Genomic DNA, 22,232 nt, shown 5'->3' with positions numbered 1-22,232 from the left:
AGTATGTCTATGGCGTTATAGACAAATGACTCAGGAATTGTATGGAGAGTTCGCTCCCACTTTAAATTTAGCTCAATTTGTCTTGAGTTAGGAAAAGATCATGGCATGATGATTTCTTTAGCAACAGAAAATGTTATTTTAGGTTTAATTTTGGTCCCAAAATGCACTAATTACCGTACTCCATGAGAGAATGTGCAGTACAATAATAACAATTAAAAAAAATGACAAAAACTCATGAAAATCTCAGCTACAAAACTTCACAGCCACATCTCACTCATATAATGTATGGCTACAAGAGCCAGAGCGCCCTCCAACCAGCAGGGGGAGTCGGGGTTTTTAGTCAGTGCACTCGATAGACCTTTCCCAGGATCGCTATTTGATGATGTCATCGGTGGTAGACTGGGAAGTAGAGGAAATATACCAAGTCATTTTTATTTTTTTGGCTCGGACTGTAAACAAATCTATTCTACACAAGGAAGCTCCATTGTCTGTGCTCGTCTGTATGCATTGCTGAGTGACTAGCTCCAGACTCCAGAGAGGGATCGCCATGGCAGAGCTGGATATTGGACAGCACTGTGAGGTGCAGCACTGTGCACAGCTAGGTGATGACTTGTCTTCCTAACGTGTTTATTATTTGTTTATTGATCTGAATAGATTTGGTTAGATAAATTCGTGTTACCCTTTGAGGTACAATCATTATAATTTTCAGGACCCTAAGTGGAACTTTTCTCTGGGATAATCTGGGTACTCTGTACTGAATGCTTTGTAATTTTCTGCCTGTTCCAACTGATACTGTGAAGTAGAATAATCAATGACAATTCAGTGTTGATAAGGAGATCTTTTATTTATTTTACAATTTGGACATATTATCAGACTCTTACTATAGCTCCGTACAAAATAGAGTGATGATGATCATGTTCTATTGACACTTGTCATCTAAACAGATTTCACATTACTGCAGTCAGCATACCACCCAACTTTTTGGGATAAGAAAGAGGGACACTTAAGCCACACCCCTGATCACGCCCCATCACACCCCCTAGTTATGCATACCATAAAGATTTTATAAGAAAAATATGTTGTTTTATAATTCAAACCACACTGGTCCTTTCTATCCTGGTACATTTTCCTTCATATTAACATTTTAAAATTAGTAATATATCATTTTAAAGGTTGGGAATAAAGTTTAGAGTCTGTCAAACACATTTTTAGTAGAGAAATATATATTTACATAGAAAGAGGGACAAAGTTCTGAAAGAGGGACAAATGAGGAGGAAAGAGGGACAGGGCTTCCAAAGTTGGGAGCTATGCAGTCAAATCAGCAAAACACCAGTGGAATTGGCATGATGCTCTTTGCTTTGTTAAAAAATAAAATATTTCACTGATGTAATTGAAAGCTGTCCAGAATTTAGGATCGCAGTTAGGTATATGCTTTATTTTAATCTTCCAAAGATCATTTAACGGAATGATGTGTGTATCACTGCTCCTTTTTCTCCTCTCAGACTTTCTTCCCTTTGTGTGTGACGGCTGCTCAAAAGTATTTTGGTAAGTGTTACACTATGTGTGTCATATCACAGTGAGAAATGGTCTCTGAGGGTAAAATATGTACACAATTTTATTTATTGTGCTTATGTGCACTTATGTTCTCCTTTTAGCCTTGAACATAGAAGCAGAACGTCACATGGCTGTGTGCAGGTAATGCAATTGTTTTAACGAATGCGTTTACAAAACTTCTGAGATTTGGGGAAGTGTTCTCTAGAAACTTGGATGTATTTTCAAAGCAGGCGCTCACTGTACTCATTGGCACATCAAGGCAAAACCATTTGCTGCTGTGCAAAACTCTCTTTTCTATGTAGAACAGGAAATACTTCTTTAGTTTAAAATCCAGAAGGGATTACTGCTCTTTTGTTAACAGTGGGTGGGCATACATGCAAAAAAAAGCAGTTGAGAAATTTGGGCACAGGGTGTGGCTGAAAAAGACTCACCCTGCTTTTGCAAATTTCCCGACGGTGTTAATTACTATTCCCCCTCCAGGCCGCCATGGACTCGGGAGAAACTTATAATGTGGCCACCAGCTATTGCTGGTGGATGAATTGCACTGGTTTTTTTTTGTACTTTGGGCTGCGTCTTTTGCCAGTGCCCAATTTACCCTCTTAGCGCCGCTATAGCTACATTACAGTGTATGGCAGCACCCAAATGCCGAGGCGCCTATGGGTAGAACCTTTTAATTCAATCATTCTTTTATGCTCCTGTGGCCAGTTATAAATACTGCCTTAAATGAGAAACGCAGCATGGATTATATGAAGCAGCCAGTATTGTGTTACATGGTTTTAGCTGTAGCAACATATGAGCGTTCTAGCATTACAGCATTTATCAAGGAATTAAAAGGATACTCGAAGTGACATGTGACATGATGCGATAGACATGTGTATGTACAGTGCCTAGCACACAAATAACTATGCTGTGTTCCTTTTTTTTCTTTCTCTGCCTGAAAGAGTTAAAAATCAGGTATGTAAGTTGCTGACTCAGTCCTGACTCAGACAGGAAGTGACTACAGTGTGACACTCACTGATAAGAAATTTCAACTATAAAACACTTTCCAAGCAGAAAAAGGCTTCTGAGAGCAAGAAAGAGGTAAAAAAAAAGTGCAATTTCTTATCAGTCAGGGTCACACTTTAGTCACTTCCTGTCTGAGTCAGGACTGAGTCAGCCACTTACATACATGATATTTAACTCTTTCAGGCAGAGAAAGAAAAAAAGGAACACAACATAGTTATTTGTGTTCCAGGCACTGTACAAACACATGTCTATCTCATCATGACACATGTCACTTTGGGTATCCTTTAGGCCTCTTTCACAGTGGGACGTTGCATTTGATGCGGCATAATGTGCCCCTAATGCAATGCATTGAAAGACTATAACCTGGACGTTATAGTACATTCTTTAGCCCTGTGTTTGGTGCGCCGTTTTCGTCGCACAGTGATGGAACGAAAACCGCGCATGCGTTACATTAAAAAAATAAATAAACATTACTGAGCATGTGCAACACACACAACGCAGCAGATTTATTGCTAAACGCACAGCATGCAGCACTCTCTCTAAATATTGCTACACGTTACACACAACGCAACGTGTGCACTGTGAATGTTGCACAGACTTAATATTTCTGTGCGTTAGTCCACGTTAAAGCATTTTCTAACGTGCGACTTTAACATCGCACTGTGAAAGAGACCTTAAAGCCAAAGTCCAGGCAGAGAAAAAGCATAAAAGATGAATTGTTTATCAGCTGATGTAACAAGGACACTATATAGAAAACTATAATATTTAAAATGCATATGGTCGCATACAGTGGGATGCAAAAGTTTGGGCAACCTTGTTAATTGTCATGATTTTCCTGTATAAATCGTTGGTTGTTATGATAAAAAAAATGCCAGTTAAATATACCATATAGGAGACACACACCGTGACATTTCAGAAGTGAAATTAAGTTTATTGGATTTACAGAAAGTGTGCAATAACTGTTTAAACAAAATGAGGCAGGTGCATAAATTTATAGTAAGAGTAGAGTAAGTAGAGTAAGCTCCGTGTCCTCTGACGTACATACACAGGTGAATCCAATTATGAGAAAGAGTATGTTTATGTGGAAAAGCCATTTCCGTGTTCCCCTCTGTGTACGAGCTTGTCTGCACTGCGCATGCACCAGTGGGGTTTGCGTCTGCGCAGTCGTAAAGCCGCTCACGCACAGAGAAAAAAGCTGTGCACAAGTGTCTCCGTGTCGCTGCATTGGCCATTCTTTGTGCCTGTGCAGTGTGGCTGCGCTCTGCCTCTTGCAAAGCCATTTAGTGACCCTAAGGGCATGAGCCCACTAACGCAGTTGTGCGCAGTTGTGTCCGCTTTTCAGAAACACATCAGTGTTACAGATGCTGAAAAGCGGATACAACTGCATACAACTGCGTTGGTGGGCTCAGGCCCTAAACAAGCATGCAGATCAGGTGCTCTGACTGAAGTCAGACTGGATTAGCTGCATGCTTGTTTCCGGTGTGTGATTCAGCCACTACTGCAGCCAAAGAGTTCAGCAGGATAGCCAGAGAACTGGTATTGTTTAAAAGGAAATAAATATGACATCCTCCACATCCCTCTCACTTCATGTGGGATAAAACTCCATATTAACTGACAAAAATTAAAATAAATCATCCAGGAAATGATTTATTTAGCTTACCTACCTGTTGTTTTTAGAATATTCTGCTGGGATATTGTTGTTTTTGGAATATTTCTGCTGGTTTCCATTGTTACGGTTTCTCTCTGATGCCAAAAGTGACATCACTTCTGCCCTTTTTCTTTTTAACCCAGCTCCATGTTAATTTACTGCTTATTTTACAGATTGCTGTCCCTCCCGCATACAAAACATCACCTAGATAACATGCTTTCTCCTCTGTGTAAATTTGTCTGGTCATAGTGTCCTTATCTTATCTGAAATGGAAAGTTTTTGTTAAGGCTTGTACACCTGTGCAACTTAATGCATGACCAAGTGCACAACATGATCAGCTACACGGCTTGTTGTTTACACGACAAGTACATACACACATGCTGATCAACTAAACAATCAACTCATTTAAATAATGTGCACACCAACAAGTCTGCATTCAATAACAACAAGCTGTTGACATACTTGTACACACGTGGCCAACCTGCATGATAGTTGTGCAAGTTGATCCTCCGGTTGGATTGGGCTAACTGCCTGTTATTATTATTATTGATTTATAAAGTGCCAACATATTCCGTGGCACTGTACAAAGTAAGAAACAAACCTGGGGTACATAATACAGACAATGGTGTACACCAATATACAAGATACATAATTAGTGACAAAATACAAAAAATGATACAGCATACAGAGTACAAAATACAGAAGTGGTAATGACAGTGATAAAAGTAACATAATATATAATGATTTCCAAGACACAAAAGGGGAGAGAGCCCTGCCCTTGCGAGCTTACAATTAGTTATCAGTTAGATGTCTTGTCTTTTGCTAGCGTACACATGCCCAAGTATTGCCCAACAGACCAAGTTTAGATGATAGTTAGGCCGAATAGTTGCACGAGTGTACAAGCCTTTAGTTGCATTTTGAGATGAGCTTTTGTTACTGTAGCTAAAAGAAATAAATAAAAGAAATCCTGTTGGCACTGCACAGTTCATGCAAAGGCACACAGACCAAGTAAAAAAATAAATAAGGGGACATATAGTGACCTGTTTTAGAAAAAAAAATGTGTTTATTTTGGGCACTAACTATTTTTAGGTAATTTTTTATTTTTGGATGTTACAACCGGCAACTACGGTAACGATATTAAACCTCCCACTAGAGGGCGATGCATTACCACTTTCTGAAAGAGATTGTTAGCTAGCATCAGAGTGCTTACACATGGACTTTTCTTTCAAATGAGAAAGACTCATACACACGCTCAACAAAAGTCTTTTAAGGCTCGTACACACGCCATATTTTTACAAACGACGGGTCCATCAGACCCTCCCGTGGGGCGGTCGTTCTGCCGATAGTAGCACGTGAGTACAAGCTGTCGGCAGACTGATAAGACTGTTTTTTACTGATCCGCCGAGCGGATTCAATTTACAAAAACTCAGTTTGCATCTGCTTGAGCCTTCAAACAATGGTTTAAAAAATAAAATGCCATGCCACGCCATATTGCTTGAAGTGGACATGTACTCTTGCTCAGGAAAACAGAGAGAAATGTACCCTGTATGTATTTAGAGAGTTTAGCCTATCTAATTCCCCCTCGTGTGACTAATCACCACTGTAATTTGGTCTCTCAGCTGTGTCAGCTGGCTGCCTCAGCAGAGAGCTAATTTGTAAACACAGGATGTTAAACCTATATCTGCTACTATGAAAGCACAGGATGTAGACACAAGCTTTTAGATCCTAAAAACAAGAAAAATATACTGCAGAGAGATCTGCAGCAGCTCCTGCATATGGCATTACCGCTCTGAGCTGTGGTTTTCCATCCCGAGCCTGACTCGAGATTACCGCTAAGGAGGTTAAGAATTACATTCTGTGTTTTTCCTTTATTAAAGATTCCTGCAAGTTCGGATAGTAGGAAATCAGAGGGGAGCAGCCAGTACCCTTGTACATATAAAGGCTGCAGTGACAAGGAGTTAGTACAAGTTTTATGCCCGTTCTGTGACAAGCACTTCTGTCTCAGGTGAGTTCTGTGTCTGCACAGTGTGTAAATGTATGAGAGTTTATTGCTTATGCTTTAGTGTCTGGGTGTACCTGTGTTATGTTATGCAATATCTTTTCCAGACATCGCCATCAGTCAGATCATGAATGTGAGAAGCTCGAGACCCCCAAGCCTCGAATGGCTGCAACACAGCAGCTTGTGAAAGAAATTGTGGGTCAGTGACTTTTGACTGGCTTTTTTGTTTGATTTTTTTTTTAGCATTACTAGATAGCTTTTCAAGGATACCTCAAGTGAAGGAAATAGGGAGGCTGCTTTGCATTACAAAAAAAAATGTCAGTGGCCTGTAATGTATATCTCTTGAAGCAGCAGGGTCAGCCATACTATGCCAGGAAAAAAAAACATATATAAGTAGATAACTGCTTGTTCTACACATGTATTGTACTGTCAATGTTTTGATTTCAGTACATTTTTTATATAGTAAATAGAGAGAATTCTGTTCCTGGCATTTGCCATCTTGATTCCCTCTGACTGAAGCCAATCCTGATGTCATTTTCTCCCTTACTTTTTTTCCCCAGACTCTGCACTGTCATAGCTAGCTTGCTTTGTAAACGTGAGTACAGCAAGATCAGATTTCAGCAGCTTCATACTGAACTGCACCCAGCCAATCAATGAGGAGCAGGAATGTGGGAGGGGTGATGACAAACTTTCTTCTGGTTGGCAATGCACCAAATAGAGCCAGTCTGACTGAGAGAAGATTTATTACAGCAGAAATATTTCTGATTAGATTGAAGTGCTTGCAATGCAGTGCGAGGTTCCAGGCTGCAAAATGAACACAGTGCAGTGGGTAAATGGAATTTGATTTTGTGGCTTACAATCCCTCTTTAAAGTTTCCCCTCGGGTCAAAAATCAGATACTTACCTAAGAAGCGGGAAGTCTCTGAATTCTATAGAGACTTCCCACACCGTTCTCCGGTCCACCGTTGTCAAGTGCAGACCCTCAAAAAAATCTGACAAGCTCTTCTTGGATTCCAAGCTTGCGACTGCGTTCCTCTTCAAGCAGCAGTGTGGCCATACTACAAGCATGGCCGCACCTGTGCAGTAAGCTGAAGGCACTTCGTGCGGGTTCATGCTACTGTGTAGGCGCAGCCATGCTTGCGCTGGTGCCGCATGGGCACTCGTGCATGAAGAGGAGCGTGGTCGTGATGTGCAGTGGGGGAGGTCCAGCACTAGGTGTGGGAAGTCTCTGGAGGATCCAAAGGCTTCCCTCTCCTTAGGTAAGTATTTGACACACACACACACAAGTACTGTCGCCTATAGGGATCAGGACTCTGTCCCTCTGGTAAAAGTTTAGGACCGGCACTGTACAAAGGCTCCGCCAGCCTAGACATAATGCTGAGTATTGGACGATGGAGTGGGACATGTAAGGAGGAGAACAATGGCCTCAGCCTGCGCTCTGCCTAGATTATATAAAAATGTATTGAGAAAAAAAAACAGTGAGCTGCTTCACAGATTGAACTGAATATGACATTAACGCACAATATGTCATCTTCCCCACTACTTGCTGGGACCAGTGGGAGTGTCATCGCAAAGATGACATTACTTTGTGTCAAAGGCAGGTAAGAAATTAAATAGCTAGTTTATAGGGCTTTGGGAGGCAGTTTTTTCATTGTATTCCCAGACTATACCTCTGTCTTAAATCTTTACCATGCAATAGTAATTTATAAATGTATCTATTGGTAGCCAAAACCAAACAGACCCAATGGAGAATCCCAATGCTGCAATCCTCCCTGTTCTATGCCTGAGCCATGCAGTAACCAATGTATCGGTTTCAGGCCTTTTGCCCATTTATAGATAATTGTGTGGTTATTTCTTTTGCAGCCACCATTGTTGTTATGTAGCTGTTCAGCTTGGTCTCCAAAAAAAAGGACTTTGATACTTGAAAACAGATGGCTATCCAATGGTTTGTTACTGCACCACTGAGCTGTATAGCCAGCTATAGGCAGGAATTGTGGTGCATAAACCTGGTATTAGTATTTTACACTTGAGCAATGTCCTACTCTGAAACGTAAAACGTCACTGTACTGGAGACCAGAATGCTGTACTTACAGGAGGTGACTGAATCATAAGTGTGTACAATGTTTAGTTTCAACTCACTTTTGTTATTTACATTACATGCTTTCAGAGTCCAAAAAATCTGCACCTCCCAGCAAGGTGAGGAAGGGGGCAAAAAACAGTGAGACGGCTGCAAAAGTGGCCCTGATGAAACTGAAGCTGCATGCGCTGGGAGATAAGTCTTTACCACAGGTGAGCTTCTTACTCTCTCCTTTGTGGGCTTAAGGGTGGAACAGAAGGAGCAGCAGATCTTGAATTGGCTGCGTGATCAGTAATACTCTGTTTACACTGTACGGTTTGGGCAGGGGACTGGGATCAAGACTTGCAGTGCTTTCCGGGGAAACAGGTGGTTACCAGGGCTGTGGAGTTAGTACAAAAATCATCCGTCTCCTCAATTTATGAAACCTCCAACTCTGACTCCAGGTACCCAGAATTGCTCTGAATCCTTAGTCTAATACTTACCAGGGCTGTGGATTTGGTACAAAAATCATCCGACTCAGTTTATGAAACCACCGACTCCAACTCCATCTCCAGGTACCCAAAATTGCTCCGACTCCAACCTATCGACTCCGACTCCACAGCCCTGGTGGTTACGTCGCTAAGCGCTAAAACTAAGCGCCGCCATAGCAATAATGCTATACTGCACTGGGCACGTAAGGGTAAGTCTGGGTTCTGGTGATCGCCGGATCTCGAATTACATCTCCAACCGAGTTGCAACGGCTCAGAGGGAGAATAGTATTTTACACCGCTGGAGATTTGAATGGCAGCAGGGTGAGCCATTATTTGTCTCACCCTGCACCCAGCTTATTGGCAGCGTACCTATGCGTACACCTAGGGAGACCAAAGTCTAGCCTGACAGCTGTGTCATGAGTACTCCTGGTTCACCAGAGGTTAATGGTCCCCTGATAAAGCAAGAGTACCAGTGCATCTCTTACTTTGTATGAAACATGGTTAACCATATTAGCCTTTTGAACGTGACTGTCACGCCCAAAAGGCTGCTGCTGCGCGCTCCCATGCCGGCCATTCATTGATCTAAGTTCCCTGTAGAAAGACAGACCGCTTCTTATGAGAAGCTGCAGTCTTTCTGAACGACAAAAAAAAAAATCACGTCCTCCTTATACTTCCTGTAAGCAAGGGTGCTTGCTTACAGGATGAAATAAAAAAATGACTGTGGCCAAATAGTAAAACTACATGTACATACATTTTTTTTTCACACTAAACATAATAAATTACATTTAAAATTAACTATTTACCTCCCACATTTAGAAAAAAATAATTCTTATCAAAATGTACCACACAAAGAAAGCTTAATTGGTTGGCGGGAAAAAAAAATGAATTCATTGTGATAATTAGTGATAAAGTTATTGGCGAATGAATGGGAGGTGAAAATTGCTCGGATGCATAAGGTGAAAAATGACTGAAGGCTGAAGTGGTTAAGCTATATAAATCCATAATGATACTTATCCTAAAATAGTTAATCTAATTAGTTTTACCAGTTAAAGGGGAACTTCACCCTAAACAAACATACTGTCATTAAGTTACATTAGTTATGTTAATTAAAATAGGTAATATAATCTCTTACCCACCCTGTTTTAAAAGAACAAGCAAATGTTTGTGATTTCATGGGGGCAGCCTTCTTTTTGGTTGAAAGGAGGTGACAGGGAGCATGAGACACAGTTCCAACTGTCCTGTGTCCTGATCACCACTCCCAGTTGCGTGCACTAGGCTTCAAATCTCAAATTCAAAATAAAAAAAACAAAAACAAATTTGCGCCAAAACAGCAGAACGAGAACAACAACATCAGAAATCCCATCATGCTTTGCACAGCATCAGGGGAAAAAAGCCCGGGCAGTTTTCTTCTGTGCAGCTAATATGAGGCTTGGTTAAGAAAAACAAAGTTCTGATGCTGTGAAGCTGTTAAAGAAACACCAAGCCTTCAGTGCTGCTGAGTAGATTTTTAGTCTGGAGGTTCACTTTAAGGTGGCTATACATCCAGTGATCGACCATTTGATTCGATCATTTTGTCGAATCGAGAGAGAATAGAGTGTTTTCCAGTATACCCAAATGATGAAAAGTAGGCGATGATATGTTGAATCAACCAGCTTAGATGATCGAGCAGGATGCAAGATATCGGTCAATCGCACAGGAGTTGGCTACTGTTCACATGTCATTCGATCGACTCTGAATTGATTTTTGCATTCAGAGCATGGAGACACAACATCGGTCAGATCGATCAGTGAAGGTGAATCACATAGAATATCGCTTGTAGTGGGTGGGCCACTAGTCGATCAAGTTGATCACCTAATAAAGTGGATCGCATTGCTGATTGAATCAGAATCGCTAGATGCATGGCTACCTTTAGGTACTATACTTGAATTAAGTCAATTATTTTCTACTATGCACATTTTTTTCATTTTTTTATTTAGTCTGTCAAGTTTGATGTAAAGCAAAGTTATTTTATTCCTAAGGAACAGAATTATATGGTTATCAAACGCTTAAAAAGGGCTTGTATATGATCAACATTATAGTGACCAAGCCAATAAATACTTCAGTACTTACCACCAATTTTAATGGGTTGTTTGATACAACTTCTACAAGCCTGCTTTGATAGCACGGACTGGTCAGTTCTCGAGGCTCCCTGCCTAGACGAATGGACGGAAAATGTCACCTCCTATATCCGCTTCTGCGAAGAGTCATGCATTCCAACAACGAACGTTAAAGTCTTCCCAAATAACAAACCTTGGTTCAATGGCAAGCTACGCCACCTACGGAAAATCAAAGAAGAAGCACACAAATCCGGCACCCCAGAGGAGTTCAGGGAAGCCAGAAACTCCTTAAACCGAGAGCTGAAGGCGGCAAAGCGGGACTTCTCAAACAAACTAAGACAGGACCTTCAGTCTAACAACATACGGGATGTCTGGAAAGGCCTCAGGGCAGCTACTAATTTCAAGCCCCCTCCCCAACACACACTTCCGAGCATTGCGCTAGCCGAGGAGCTCAACAAATTCTATTGCAGGTTCGAGCACCTTCCCACCCACTCTGAGGACCTAGCAATCTCATCCTCACCCGGGAAGCCTCCTGCCACACCCCCCCAAGCGGCCACTGCCCTCCAAGCACCGGTAACTGTTTGGGAGGCTGACGTACTACGGCACCTCCAGAAGCTCAACCCCAGGAAGTCTCCAGGCCCGGACGGCATATCTCCAGCCTGCCTGAAAACCTGTGCAAGCCAGCTAGCCCCGATCCTAACGTCAATCTTCAGCAAATCCCTGACAGTGAGCAAGGTCCCTTCCTGCTTCAAGATAGCGAATATCATTCCGGTCCCCAAGAAGCCAGGTGTTACGGAACTAAACAATTACAGACCGGTTGCCTTAACTCCAATAATCATGAAAACCTTTGAAAGGCTGATTCTTTCCTATCTGAAGGAGCACACCGACACCAAAACGGATCCCCTGCAATTTGCATACAAGGCCAACCGGTCCGTGGAGGACACTATCAACATCAGTCTAGCACACATCATGGAACATCTGGATAAACCAAGCTCCTACGCCAGGATCCTGCTCCTAGACTTCAGCTCCGCTTTCAACACCATTTGTCCAACCATCCTGTATGAAAGCCTAGCACGACTTGGTGTTGACCCTAACCTGTGCACCTGGATCAAGGATTTCCTGACCAACAGGTCGCAGTTAGTCAGGATCGGCGGCTGCTCTTCCAGTGCTAGAATCACCAACACTGGTGCCCCGCAAGGGTGCGTGCTGTCCCCGATTCTCTTCTCACTGTATACGAATAGCTGTACCTCATCCGCAGACTCTGTCAAGGTCATCAAGTTTGCAGATGACACCACCATAATAGGCCTCATAGATGAAAACGGCGAGCACGAATATCGTAAGGAGATTGAGCGGATCCTCAGGTGGTGTAAGGAAAACAAACTTGTATTAAACACAGCAAAAACCGTGGAACTAATTGTGGACTTCAGAAGGAACGCTCCGTCTCCCAGTCCAGTCTCCATTAATGGTACTGAGGTCTCCAGGGTACACAGCGCTCGGTTCCTTGGCACCACCATCACAGACAACCTGAAGTGGGAGGCGAACTCCTCCGTAATTCAAAAGAAAGCCCAGCAGAGGCTGTTCTTTCTCAGGCAGCTGAAGAAGTTCGGGATGTCGCGGGAGCTAATGATCAGCTTCTACTCTGCCACCATCGAGTCTATCCTTTGCTCCTCCATCATTGTCTGGTATTCCGGGGCTAATGCAAGGGACAAACACAAACTCCAAAGGGTAATCAGTGCTGCTGAGAAGATCATTGGGTCACCCCTGCCGACCCTGGACATCCTGCAGTCATCTAGAATGAGGTCTAGGGCAAACAGGATCATTCAGGACCCCTCCCACCCGGGCAGTCGCTTCTTCGTCCCCCTTCCTCTAGGTCGCCGTTATAGGACCATTCTCACCAAAACCACGAGGCATAAAAACACCTTCTTTCCCCAAGCGGTTGCTCTACTTAATTCTACTTAATCATGCACTCTCCCAACTGACACCCCCTAATCTCCCCCAGCCACCCCTCTGCGGAATACGAGCACAGAAGGAACTTGTCTCTAGCTGGCCACGCAGTACCACGTGTCACCGTACAGTATGTCCGCTTGCATAAGATAATTCTGCCAACCAGATCTATGAACTGATCTATGAACTGCTGCTGCCTGTTAAACTGACGTCTGGGTGTCTCTGTAGCTAAGAACCTGTACCAAGTGCTGTTTACCAATTGCTGTCACTGTCTTGTCAAACTGCGGTTGTGTCTATGTAGCCATTATCTGTACCATGTTGACGTTGTTTTTTATGCCAATTGTTTTTGATTTTTGCTTTCATGCCAATTGCCGTGTGTCCACAAAAAATTCCGGGTGCGGCTCCTGCCGCACTTGGCGAATAAAGTTGATTCTGATTCTGATTCTGATTCTGAACTTCTGTTTGCACTGTGTATTTCAGTCCGAGAGGGTCTACTTCCAAGTCTTCCTGCCTAAGGGTGGAAAGGAGAAAAGCAAAGCCATGTTCTTCTGCAGGATGTGGAGTATTGGCAAAGTGGTGGATTATGCAGCCTCTTTAGCAAGCCTGAAGAATGACAATAACAGAGCAACAGCCAAGGTACTGCATGTGTTCTACATCATTGCTGATTCATTAAAGAAACTTGAAGTCACAGGAAAAAGTTACATACTTACCTCAGAAGTGGGAAGCCTTTGCATGGTCCAGAAGCCTCCCGAATCCTTCTACTGCCCACCAATCCAGCGCAGGATCCCTCTAAAACCTTTACAACAAAAGCTTGTTGAATAGTTTTTTTCTGGCTACACTTCTGGCTGTGGATGGGTGTGTCTGGACTGGGCATGTGCTAGTAAGGTTCGCAGTGGCGTAGGGACCAGGGTCGCAACGGTCGCCGTGGCGACCGGGCCCGGCTCCTGAAGAGGCGGGGGAGGGTCCCAGGGGGCCCATGTCCGTTCGGAGGGCCGTGCGGCCCGTGCGCGCTATTGAGAGGGGGGAGGGCAGCCCGACCTCTCCCTCCCTTCCTCTCCCGGGGCCCCCCCCCCCCCTTCAGATGCAGAGTGAGCGGCGCACGGAAGCGCTGTAGGCAGAACTCGCCTCCCTGTGTTCCAGTCGCTGCTGATCTCCTCTCTGCATAGAAGCTGATACTGATACACACTGCTTCCGGCTAAACAGGAAGCAGTGTGTATCAGTATCAGCATCTATACAGCGGGAGGAGATCAGCGGCGATTGGAACCAGGGACGGAGGTGAGTTCTGCCTACAGCGCTTCCGTGCGCCGCTCACTCTGCATCTGAAGGGGGGGCCCCGGGGAGAGGAAGGGAGGGAGAGGTCGGGCTGCCCTCCCCGCGGCTGCGGCTCCCCCCTCCATTATGTGGGGGCAGCTACCTACCTAATCTATCCTGGGGGGCAGCTACCTAATCTATCCTGGGGGGGGCAGCTACCTAATCTATCCTGGGGGGCAGCTACCTAATCTATCCTGGGGGGCAGCTACCTTCCTAATCTATCCTGGGGGGGGGGGGGCAGCTACCTAATCTATCCTGGGGGGGGGGGGCAGCTACCTAATCTATCCTGGGGGGCAGCTACCTAATCTATCCTGGGGGGCAGCTACCTAATCTGTCCTGGGGGGCAGCTACCTAACCTATCCTGGGGGGCAGCTACCTAATCTATCCTGGGGGGCAGCTACCTATCCTGGGGGGCAGCTACCTAACCTATCCTGTGGGGCAGCTACCTAATCTATCCTGGGGGGGCAGCTACCTAATCTAACCTAATCCTGGGGGGCAGCTACCTAATCTATCCTGGGGGGCACCTACCTAATCTAACCTATACTGGGGGAAAGCTACCTAATCTATCCTGGGGGCAGCTACCTAATCTATCCTGGGGGGGGGGGGGGGGTCAGCTACCTAATCTATCCTGGGGGGGCAGCTACCTAATCTATCCTGGGGGGGGCAGCTACCTAATCTATCCTGGGGGGCAGCTACCTAACCTATCCTGGGGGGCAGCTACCTAATCTATCCTATACTGGAGGGCAGCTAACTAATCTATCCTGGGGGGCAGCTAACTAATCTAACCTATCCTGGTGGGCAGCTACCTAATCTAACCTATACTGGGGGCAGCTACCTAATCTAATCTATACTGGGGGCAGCTACCTAATCTAATCTATACTGGGGGCAGCTACCTAATCTAACCTATACTGGGGGGCACCTACCTAATCTAACCTATACTGGGGGGCATCTACCTAATCTAACCTTATACTGGGGGGCACCTACCTAATCTAATCTTATACTGGGGGGCACCTACCTAATCTAACCTATACTGGGGGGCACATACCTATCTAACCTATACTGGGGGGCACCTACCTATCTAACCTATACTGGGGACACTTACTTATCTAACCTGTATTGGGGGCACCGATCTAGCATATACAGGTGGCAACTATACTGGCTACCTATATTGGAGGCACCTACCTAACTAACCTATACTGGGGGCACCTACCTATCTAACCTATGCTGGGGGCACCTACCTATCTAACCTATGCTGGGGGCAACTATTCTTGCTACCTATATTAGAGGCACCCACCTAGCTAACCTGTACTGGGGGCACCTATCTATCTAACTTATACCGGCGGCGCCTGCCTATCTAACCTATACTGGGGACAACTATACTGGCTACCTATGCTGGAGGCACCTACCTGGCTAACCTATACCGGGGGCAACTATACTGGCTTACCTATGCCTGGCTACCTATACTGGGGGGACCTATAGCTGGCTATAGGGATTTGGTTATGTGTGTGCGTCGGGTGTTGCCGGGGGAGCTGTTGTTGCCGTGGGAGGGCTGTTGTTGCCGGGGGGGGCCACATCCAGATTCCGCATCGGGGCCCAGAGGTTTGTAGCTACGCCACTAAAGGTTCGCACATGCCCAGTAGAAAAAAACTGTGCACAAGCGGCTTCATTCTACTGGGCGTGTGTGGACGTAACACGCACATGCCCAGTCCGGATGTGTTCATCCACAACCTGGAGCATAGCAGGAGGAGAAGAGGGAACCTGCACTAGAATGGTGGGCTCTATAAGGCTGTAGGAAGCCTCTGGACCATCCAGAGGCTTCCAACTACTGAGGTAAGTATCTGTCTCCACCCCCCTTCCCACTACAGGCTAACTTTACTCATCAGAAAGATATTTTAATACATGAGAATAAAACAGGAAAATAGCTGCCGCACCAATTCATGAATCCTTGGTTATAATCCAGCTGCTTGTTCACGTTTTCTCTACTAGTCAGGAGGGAGGATTGCCTTCATGTGACAGGGAAGTCGCTCTTCTCTAAAGTGGGAGAGGGTTAGACTGGCTGTGAGTGAGCAGGCATCAGTAGGACACTGAGGAGGAGAACCAGTAAAGCGGGGCAGCAGATATTTTACTTTATCATTTTGTAAAAATTTCACCTTTTTTAATAAAACTGCTTGAATATTGAACTAACATTCCGTTCAATACGTGTAATAATTCTGCCTGAGCTGAGACCTCAAAGTACCCCTCCCTGAATCAGGTTAGAACTATTGAATGAAGCCCAAGGAGGGCTAGATTATGTGTTCCAGGGAAGCCTGGTGCTGCTCGTTGTCCGCTGGGTCCCTCCCATTCCCTGTGCCCGGTCCTCTTCACTCCCCAGCCTCCCAGAAGTTCCACCCCAAGTGGCATCCCTCAGTTCTGAAGAGTGCATACATGAGTTTCAAACCGCACATGCACAGTGAAAGAAAACACTTTAGAACAAGCGGTTTCCTTTAGCTGTGCACATGAGTTTCAGGAACTCGTACCTGTGCAGTTTTGAATTGCTCATCACCACCAGGGGGAATTTCTGGAAAGATTTTCAACAGAGGGATTCAATTGAATACTCAGAGATCCAAGCAGCTTTTTTTTCTGCAGTTTTTCCTGGTTTCTAATAGCTGTAGGAAATGCTATTTCCCTCCTCCCCTTCCCTCTGCCCTTATCCAGAAGGAAGGAGTTTATCAAGCCTGACTTCTAAAAACTTTTTGAAGCACAGTGTCCTTTCTCCCCACCTCCCCTTGTTGATGTAAGCTTTTGTTTGCTCATTGCTACTGCTTATTACAGCAGTCCTTACCTGCCTGCTACTTTTGAGGATGGCAGGCCACGGAAGTAGGGTAATAGAAGGCTCTAACAAACATTTAAATGTAAAAAGTAGCAGTAGAATGGAAGCTTTTTTTTTATTAATGAGCCACATTGTTAGCACATTCAAAATAAATATTGAGATGCCCCAGGGGGCTAAAAATGCTAATCGGTTCAGTTAAAGAGGACTGGGAATGGACCCGAAGATGACAAATGACATCAGGAAGCTATGGAGGATGTAATCCAGCCCATTATAGTCTTCATTCAGTTTTTTTCTTTCCCCGATTCAGGGTTACTTTAAAATCCATCTAAATAAAGGTAAATATGAAAAGCAGACAGCAGGGCTAGTACTGTGAGTTCAGCATTGCCCATGTTATGGCAGCTCTTACTGGCTGTATGTGTGAGGAGAGCAGTGGTCAGAGCTGGGAGTTGTCTGCTAGGCCTTGGCGAGGGGAACAGGCCACACACCCACTACACTGTGGAAAATGGGGGTCAGAACCTCTGTATGAGGCTGTCCACCTTCCCATTAGAAAGCTTTCCCTGCACTTCCTGTTTTGGGTGATCCTGTCAGGAAGTAAGCAGACTCTTCTCAACAGAGACCTGCAGGAGTTCAATTACACAAATACTCAATCACTTTAGCATGGTGCTCCTAAGGCCTAAGGCCAACTTGTGTGCTTTCAGCTGCATTTTGGACTCGACAGCTATTCCCAAAAGTGCTAGGCTAATGATAGTCCATGGAGGTGATCCCAGAGTAGCGATTGCCATTTGCTGTAGCATTTTTGGAGCGTTTGCGCATTAATACAAAGTATAGGATCGCTGCAAAAATGTTTTTCAGTCGTTAGGACAAGGCAATTTTGCAGCTCTTTTACTACTCAAAACCACTTGCTGTACCCATAAAGTTTTTCCCTAATGGAAATGGCAATCGCTAGAGAAATCACCAGCACTAAATTCAGAAATGCTTTAAAATCGACAGAAATCACTCTGGGAAATGCTGTAAAAGCACTTAGGGATTTTGATTGCGATTTGTGATTTCTAGTGTGCTTTAGCCCTAAGTCAGGGATCCCCAAACGTTTTGTGTCGAGGGCCGGATCAACATACTTCAGACTGCTGGGGGGCCGGAACACACATAAAATGATGTAGGAGTCTTTCCGGGCAAGACAGTGAAGCTTACCCAGGTGACAACCTGCAGTCCAATTGGACAGCAGTGTCACCTGATGTAGAATTTGATTGAAAATCTTCCATGTGGATGGGTGGTGCCAGCACTGCTATTCTATATGCGGACCACCAATATTTAAATATGTAGCTTCCCGCATCTATAAGTAATACATTTTGTGTGGGGGGGGCCGGTAAAAAAGCCTCAGGGGGCCACATTCGGCCTTAGTTTGAGGACCACTGCCCTAAGTGTCTATGCTATCTGTGTCACATGGTTTCCTGTTTTAGCTTCCCTGGTATTGGGACAGGAAGTGAGGGGATGTCACCCAAGTAGAACCTAGGTTTAAAGAACCTTTAATCTCTCATCATTTAATTCAAATGTAAACAAGTTTTGGGTGGACTTCCTGTGGGTTTTTTTCCCCCCTATAATTTGGATTCTTAAAACAGAACATATTTGTGATAATTCAGCTTGTGAGCATCTGTGGTTTCCCATGATGCATTATGATTATCACTTTCTGCCAGAACAGGTGGTATTTAGCAAGTCTATAGCTTATAAGTTTTACAGAGCCTCATCAACCCAACATGCAGACAGCCTGTTTCAGACTTTTTGGTTCTCATCAGTGCATGGCAGGGATTGATGTGGCTCTATGGGATAGGGCTTGGACCAATACTACAGAATACCCAGATAGCTCATGAGCTAGCTGAGTCCTTTTTTTTTTTTTTTTTTGTCAATGTAGTAGATCTTGGGCAGTCTGAAGCGTATTAAAAAAAAAAAAAAAAAAAAACCTAAGGAGAGGCAAGGCTCTTGGACCTCGGGGTCGGCCTCCGGACCGAGAATGGAGACCGGGACAGAGGCGGGGAGCGGAGGTAACCGCCTGGGACAGTCGGCTGCTAGGGGCTGGAGAAATGACTGGAGATCACTGCCGTAATTATTCATACCCCTGGTAAATTTTGACTTAAAGTTACTTTTTTTCAACCAGCAAGTAATTTTTTGATGGGAAATGACATAGGTGTCTCCCAAAAGAAAATAAGACAATATACAGGAGGCATTATTATAGAAAAAAACATTTCTCAGCTTTTTACATTTGAGCAAAAAGTGTCCCATCCAAATGTATTCATACCCTTCTCAATAATCAATAGAAAAGCATTTATTGGCTATTACAGCAAGCAAATGCTTCCTATAACTGCAGACCAGCTTTTTGCATGTCTCCACAGGTATTTTTCCCCATTCATCTTTAGCAATGAGCTCCAAATCTCTCAAGTTGGAGGGTCTTCTTGCCATCACCCTGATCTTTAGCTCCCTCCACAGATTCTCAATTGGATTCAAGTCAGGAATCTGGCTGGACCACTGCAAAATGTTAATGATGTTGTCTGCTCACCACTTTTGCTGTGTGTTTTGGGTCATTGTCAGGCTGAAATGTCCACTGGTGCCCAAGGCCAAGTTTCTCTGCCTGATGTTGTCGTGTTGTTTTGTACATTCTTATTATCTTTTGAGAGACATCTATGTCATTTCCCGTCAAAAAATGACTTTCAGGTTGAATAAAAATAACTTTAAGTCAAGATTTGCCAGGGGTATAAATAAATGGGCAGCACTGTATATCTAGAAGTAATAGCCAGAAGTATACATAAGTGATCTGACCCCACTGCAGAGTCCCACATAATCATCTTACAGTGCTGGTATAAGACACATATAACTGTTGCCATGTGTATCCTCTGTTACAGAAGCTGAGAGTGTGTCATCCGGAGACGGGAGAAGCTCTGCCATTGGACAGCACAGTGGATAAATGGCTTTCCAGTCCGGAGAATGCCTTATACAATGGGGGTAATGTTATCATCGAGTATCTGGATGATGACTGTTGTGCGGTTGAAGATATCAGTTACTACTTTACTTAATATTGGAACAACCAATTCATTTTTTTTATATATTTCTGCCAATTCAATAAATATTTATTTATATATAAATAGCTGTATGAATTGTCTTCTAAGGGCTTATTCACACATATGGTAGAACAACATGGTTGCTAAAAGTGGAACTGAACTCAGAACTTCCCCTCTGCTCTAAAAGATTAGCTACGTCATGATAACCTTTATGGGAAAAAAAATCTTTATTTCAATTTGTGGACATAAAAAAAGCGCTGAAAGGGTTAAAAGTCTCACTGTTTACTGTATGAAGAGAGCTGCTTGGGCAGAGCTCCCCTGTAGTCTATTCACAGCTGCTGATAAGAACTAATTAGACATGCTTAAAGTCGTTTTAAATTTACCTGGGTCTTCCTCCAGCCTGTGGCACCCATCCTGTGCTCCCAGTCTTCTCCGCTGGCGCAGCCGACCTCGCCAGGTCGGGTCCCATAGTTACATAGTTATTATGGTTGAAAAAAGACATACGTTCATCGAGTTCAACCAGTACAAAGTACAACTCCAGCCTGCTCCCTCACATATCCCTGTTGATCCAGAGGAAGGCGAAAAAACCCTTACAAGGCATGGTCCAATTAGCCCCAAAAGGGAAAAATTCCTTCCCGACTCCAGATGGCAATCAAATAAAAATCCCTGGATCAACATCATTAGGCATTACCTAGTAATTGTAGCCATGGATGTCTTTCAACGCAAGGAAAGCATCTAAGCCCCCTTTAAATGCAGGTATAGAGTTTGCCATAACGACTTCCTGTGCCAATGCATTCCACATCTTAATCACTCTAACTGTAAAGAACCCTTTCCTAAATAAATGGCTAAAACGTTTTTCCTCCATGCGCATATCATGTCCTCTAGTCCTTTGAGAAGGCCTAGGGACAAAAAGCTCATCCGCCAAGCTATTATATTGCCCTCTGATGTATTTATACATGTTAATTAGATCTCCTCTAAGGCGTCTTTTCTCTAGACTAAATAAACCCAGTTTATATAACCTTTCTTGGTAAGCGAGACCTTCCATCCCACGTATCAATTTTGTTGCTCATCTCTGCACCTGCTCTAAAACTGCAATATCTTTTTTGTAATGTGGTGCCCAGAACTGAATTCCATATACCAGATGTGGCCTTACTAGAGAGTTAAACAGGGGCAATATTATGCTAGCATCTCGAGTTTTTATTTCCCTTTTAATGCATCCCAAAATTTTGTTAGCTTTAGCTGCAGCGGCTTGGCATTGAGTACGATTATTTAACTTGTTGTCGATGAGTACTCCTAAGTCCTTCTCCAAGTTTGATGTCCCCAACTGTATCCAATTTATTTTGTATGGTGCTAGACCATTTGTACGACCAAAATGCATGACTTTACATTTTTCAACATTGAATTTCATCTGCCATTTATGTGCCCATATAGTCATCCTATCCAGATCCTGTTGCAATATGACACTATCTTCCTCAGAGTTGATGATTCTGCACAATTTTGTATCATCTGCAAAAATACCAACATTGCTCACAACTGCATCTACTAGGTCATTAATAAATAAATTGAAGAGCACTGGACCCAGTACAGACCCCTGTGGGACCCCACTGCTAACAGTCTCCCATTTTGAGTACGATCCATTGACCACAACTCTTTGTTTTCTGTCCATTAGCCAGGGGGTCGGCTTCCTCTGCGCGCCACCGCGCGGGTCACGTGGTCTCTCCAACGTCATCAGGACTGTACTAGTAGTTCTGTACCGTCTTGATGACATTGGAGAAACCACATGACCCGCGTGGTGGAGCGCAGAAGAAGCCAACCCGGAGAAGACCGGGAGGCACCGGAGCTGCAGCGAGGGCACAGGACGGCTGCCACGGGCTGGAGGAAGCCCCAGGTAAGTGGATCTTTTTTTTTTTCTAAAGTTTGGATCACTCCTTTAAGCAAACAAAGAACACAGAGAAGTGAACTGTGTGTGAAATATAAACTTTTCATTGTGTGCTGTGCAAGATTCCTGTTTGCTTTAACCTCTCTGTGGTTATGATTCTTTTCTGATTTTAGGGTCTTAAAGCGGTACAATTTTTTCATGTGCTTTTAAACTCTAAAACCAGAAAAAGATCCTACTGCAGAGCTATTTCCTGCAGCCCTGCACATTACTCGCCTCCCCGGGATCTAGCACTGCAATTCTTCCTCCTGTCCTCTTGGTGCGCTCTACCCATATGGTGAGATCGCCATCATGTGACAAACAGCGATATCACCCGAGGAATCAAGAGCCTCCAGGG

General features: G+C 44.1%; 1 protein-coding gene across 1 annotated transcript; it reads left to right on the top strand.

Moving 5' to 3' along the window:
• The first annotated feature begins 372 nt into the window (after positions 1–372).
• Positions 373–20,043, top strand: ZFAND1 (zinc finger AN1-type containing 1). Its single transcript, XM_068234861.1, has 8 exons — positions 373–602; positions 1,503–1,545; positions 1,656–1,695; positions 6,085–6,212; positions 6,314–6,405; positions 8,373–8,494; positions 13,273–13,428; positions 19,804–20,043. The coding sequence occupies exons 1-8, from the start codon at positions 548–550 to the stop codon at positions 19,972–19,974; spliced, it is 807 nt and encodes a 268-aa protein (XP_068090962.1). The 5' UTR covers positions 373–547; the 3' UTR covers positions 19,975–20,043.
• Positions 20,044–22,232: the final 2,189 nt, after the last annotated feature.

Source organism: Hyperolius riggenbachi, chromosome 5, assembly GCF_040937935.1.
Source record: "Hyperolius riggenbachi isolate aHypRig1 chromosome 5, aHypRig1.pri, whole genome shotgun sequence".
Lineage (NCBI taxonomy): Eukaryota > Metazoa > Chordata > Amphibia > Anura > Hyperoliidae > Hyperolius > Hyperolius riggenbachi.
The sequence above is the reverse complement of the archived record's forward strand: the minus strand, read 5'-3'. Positions and strand labels throughout refer to the sequence as shown.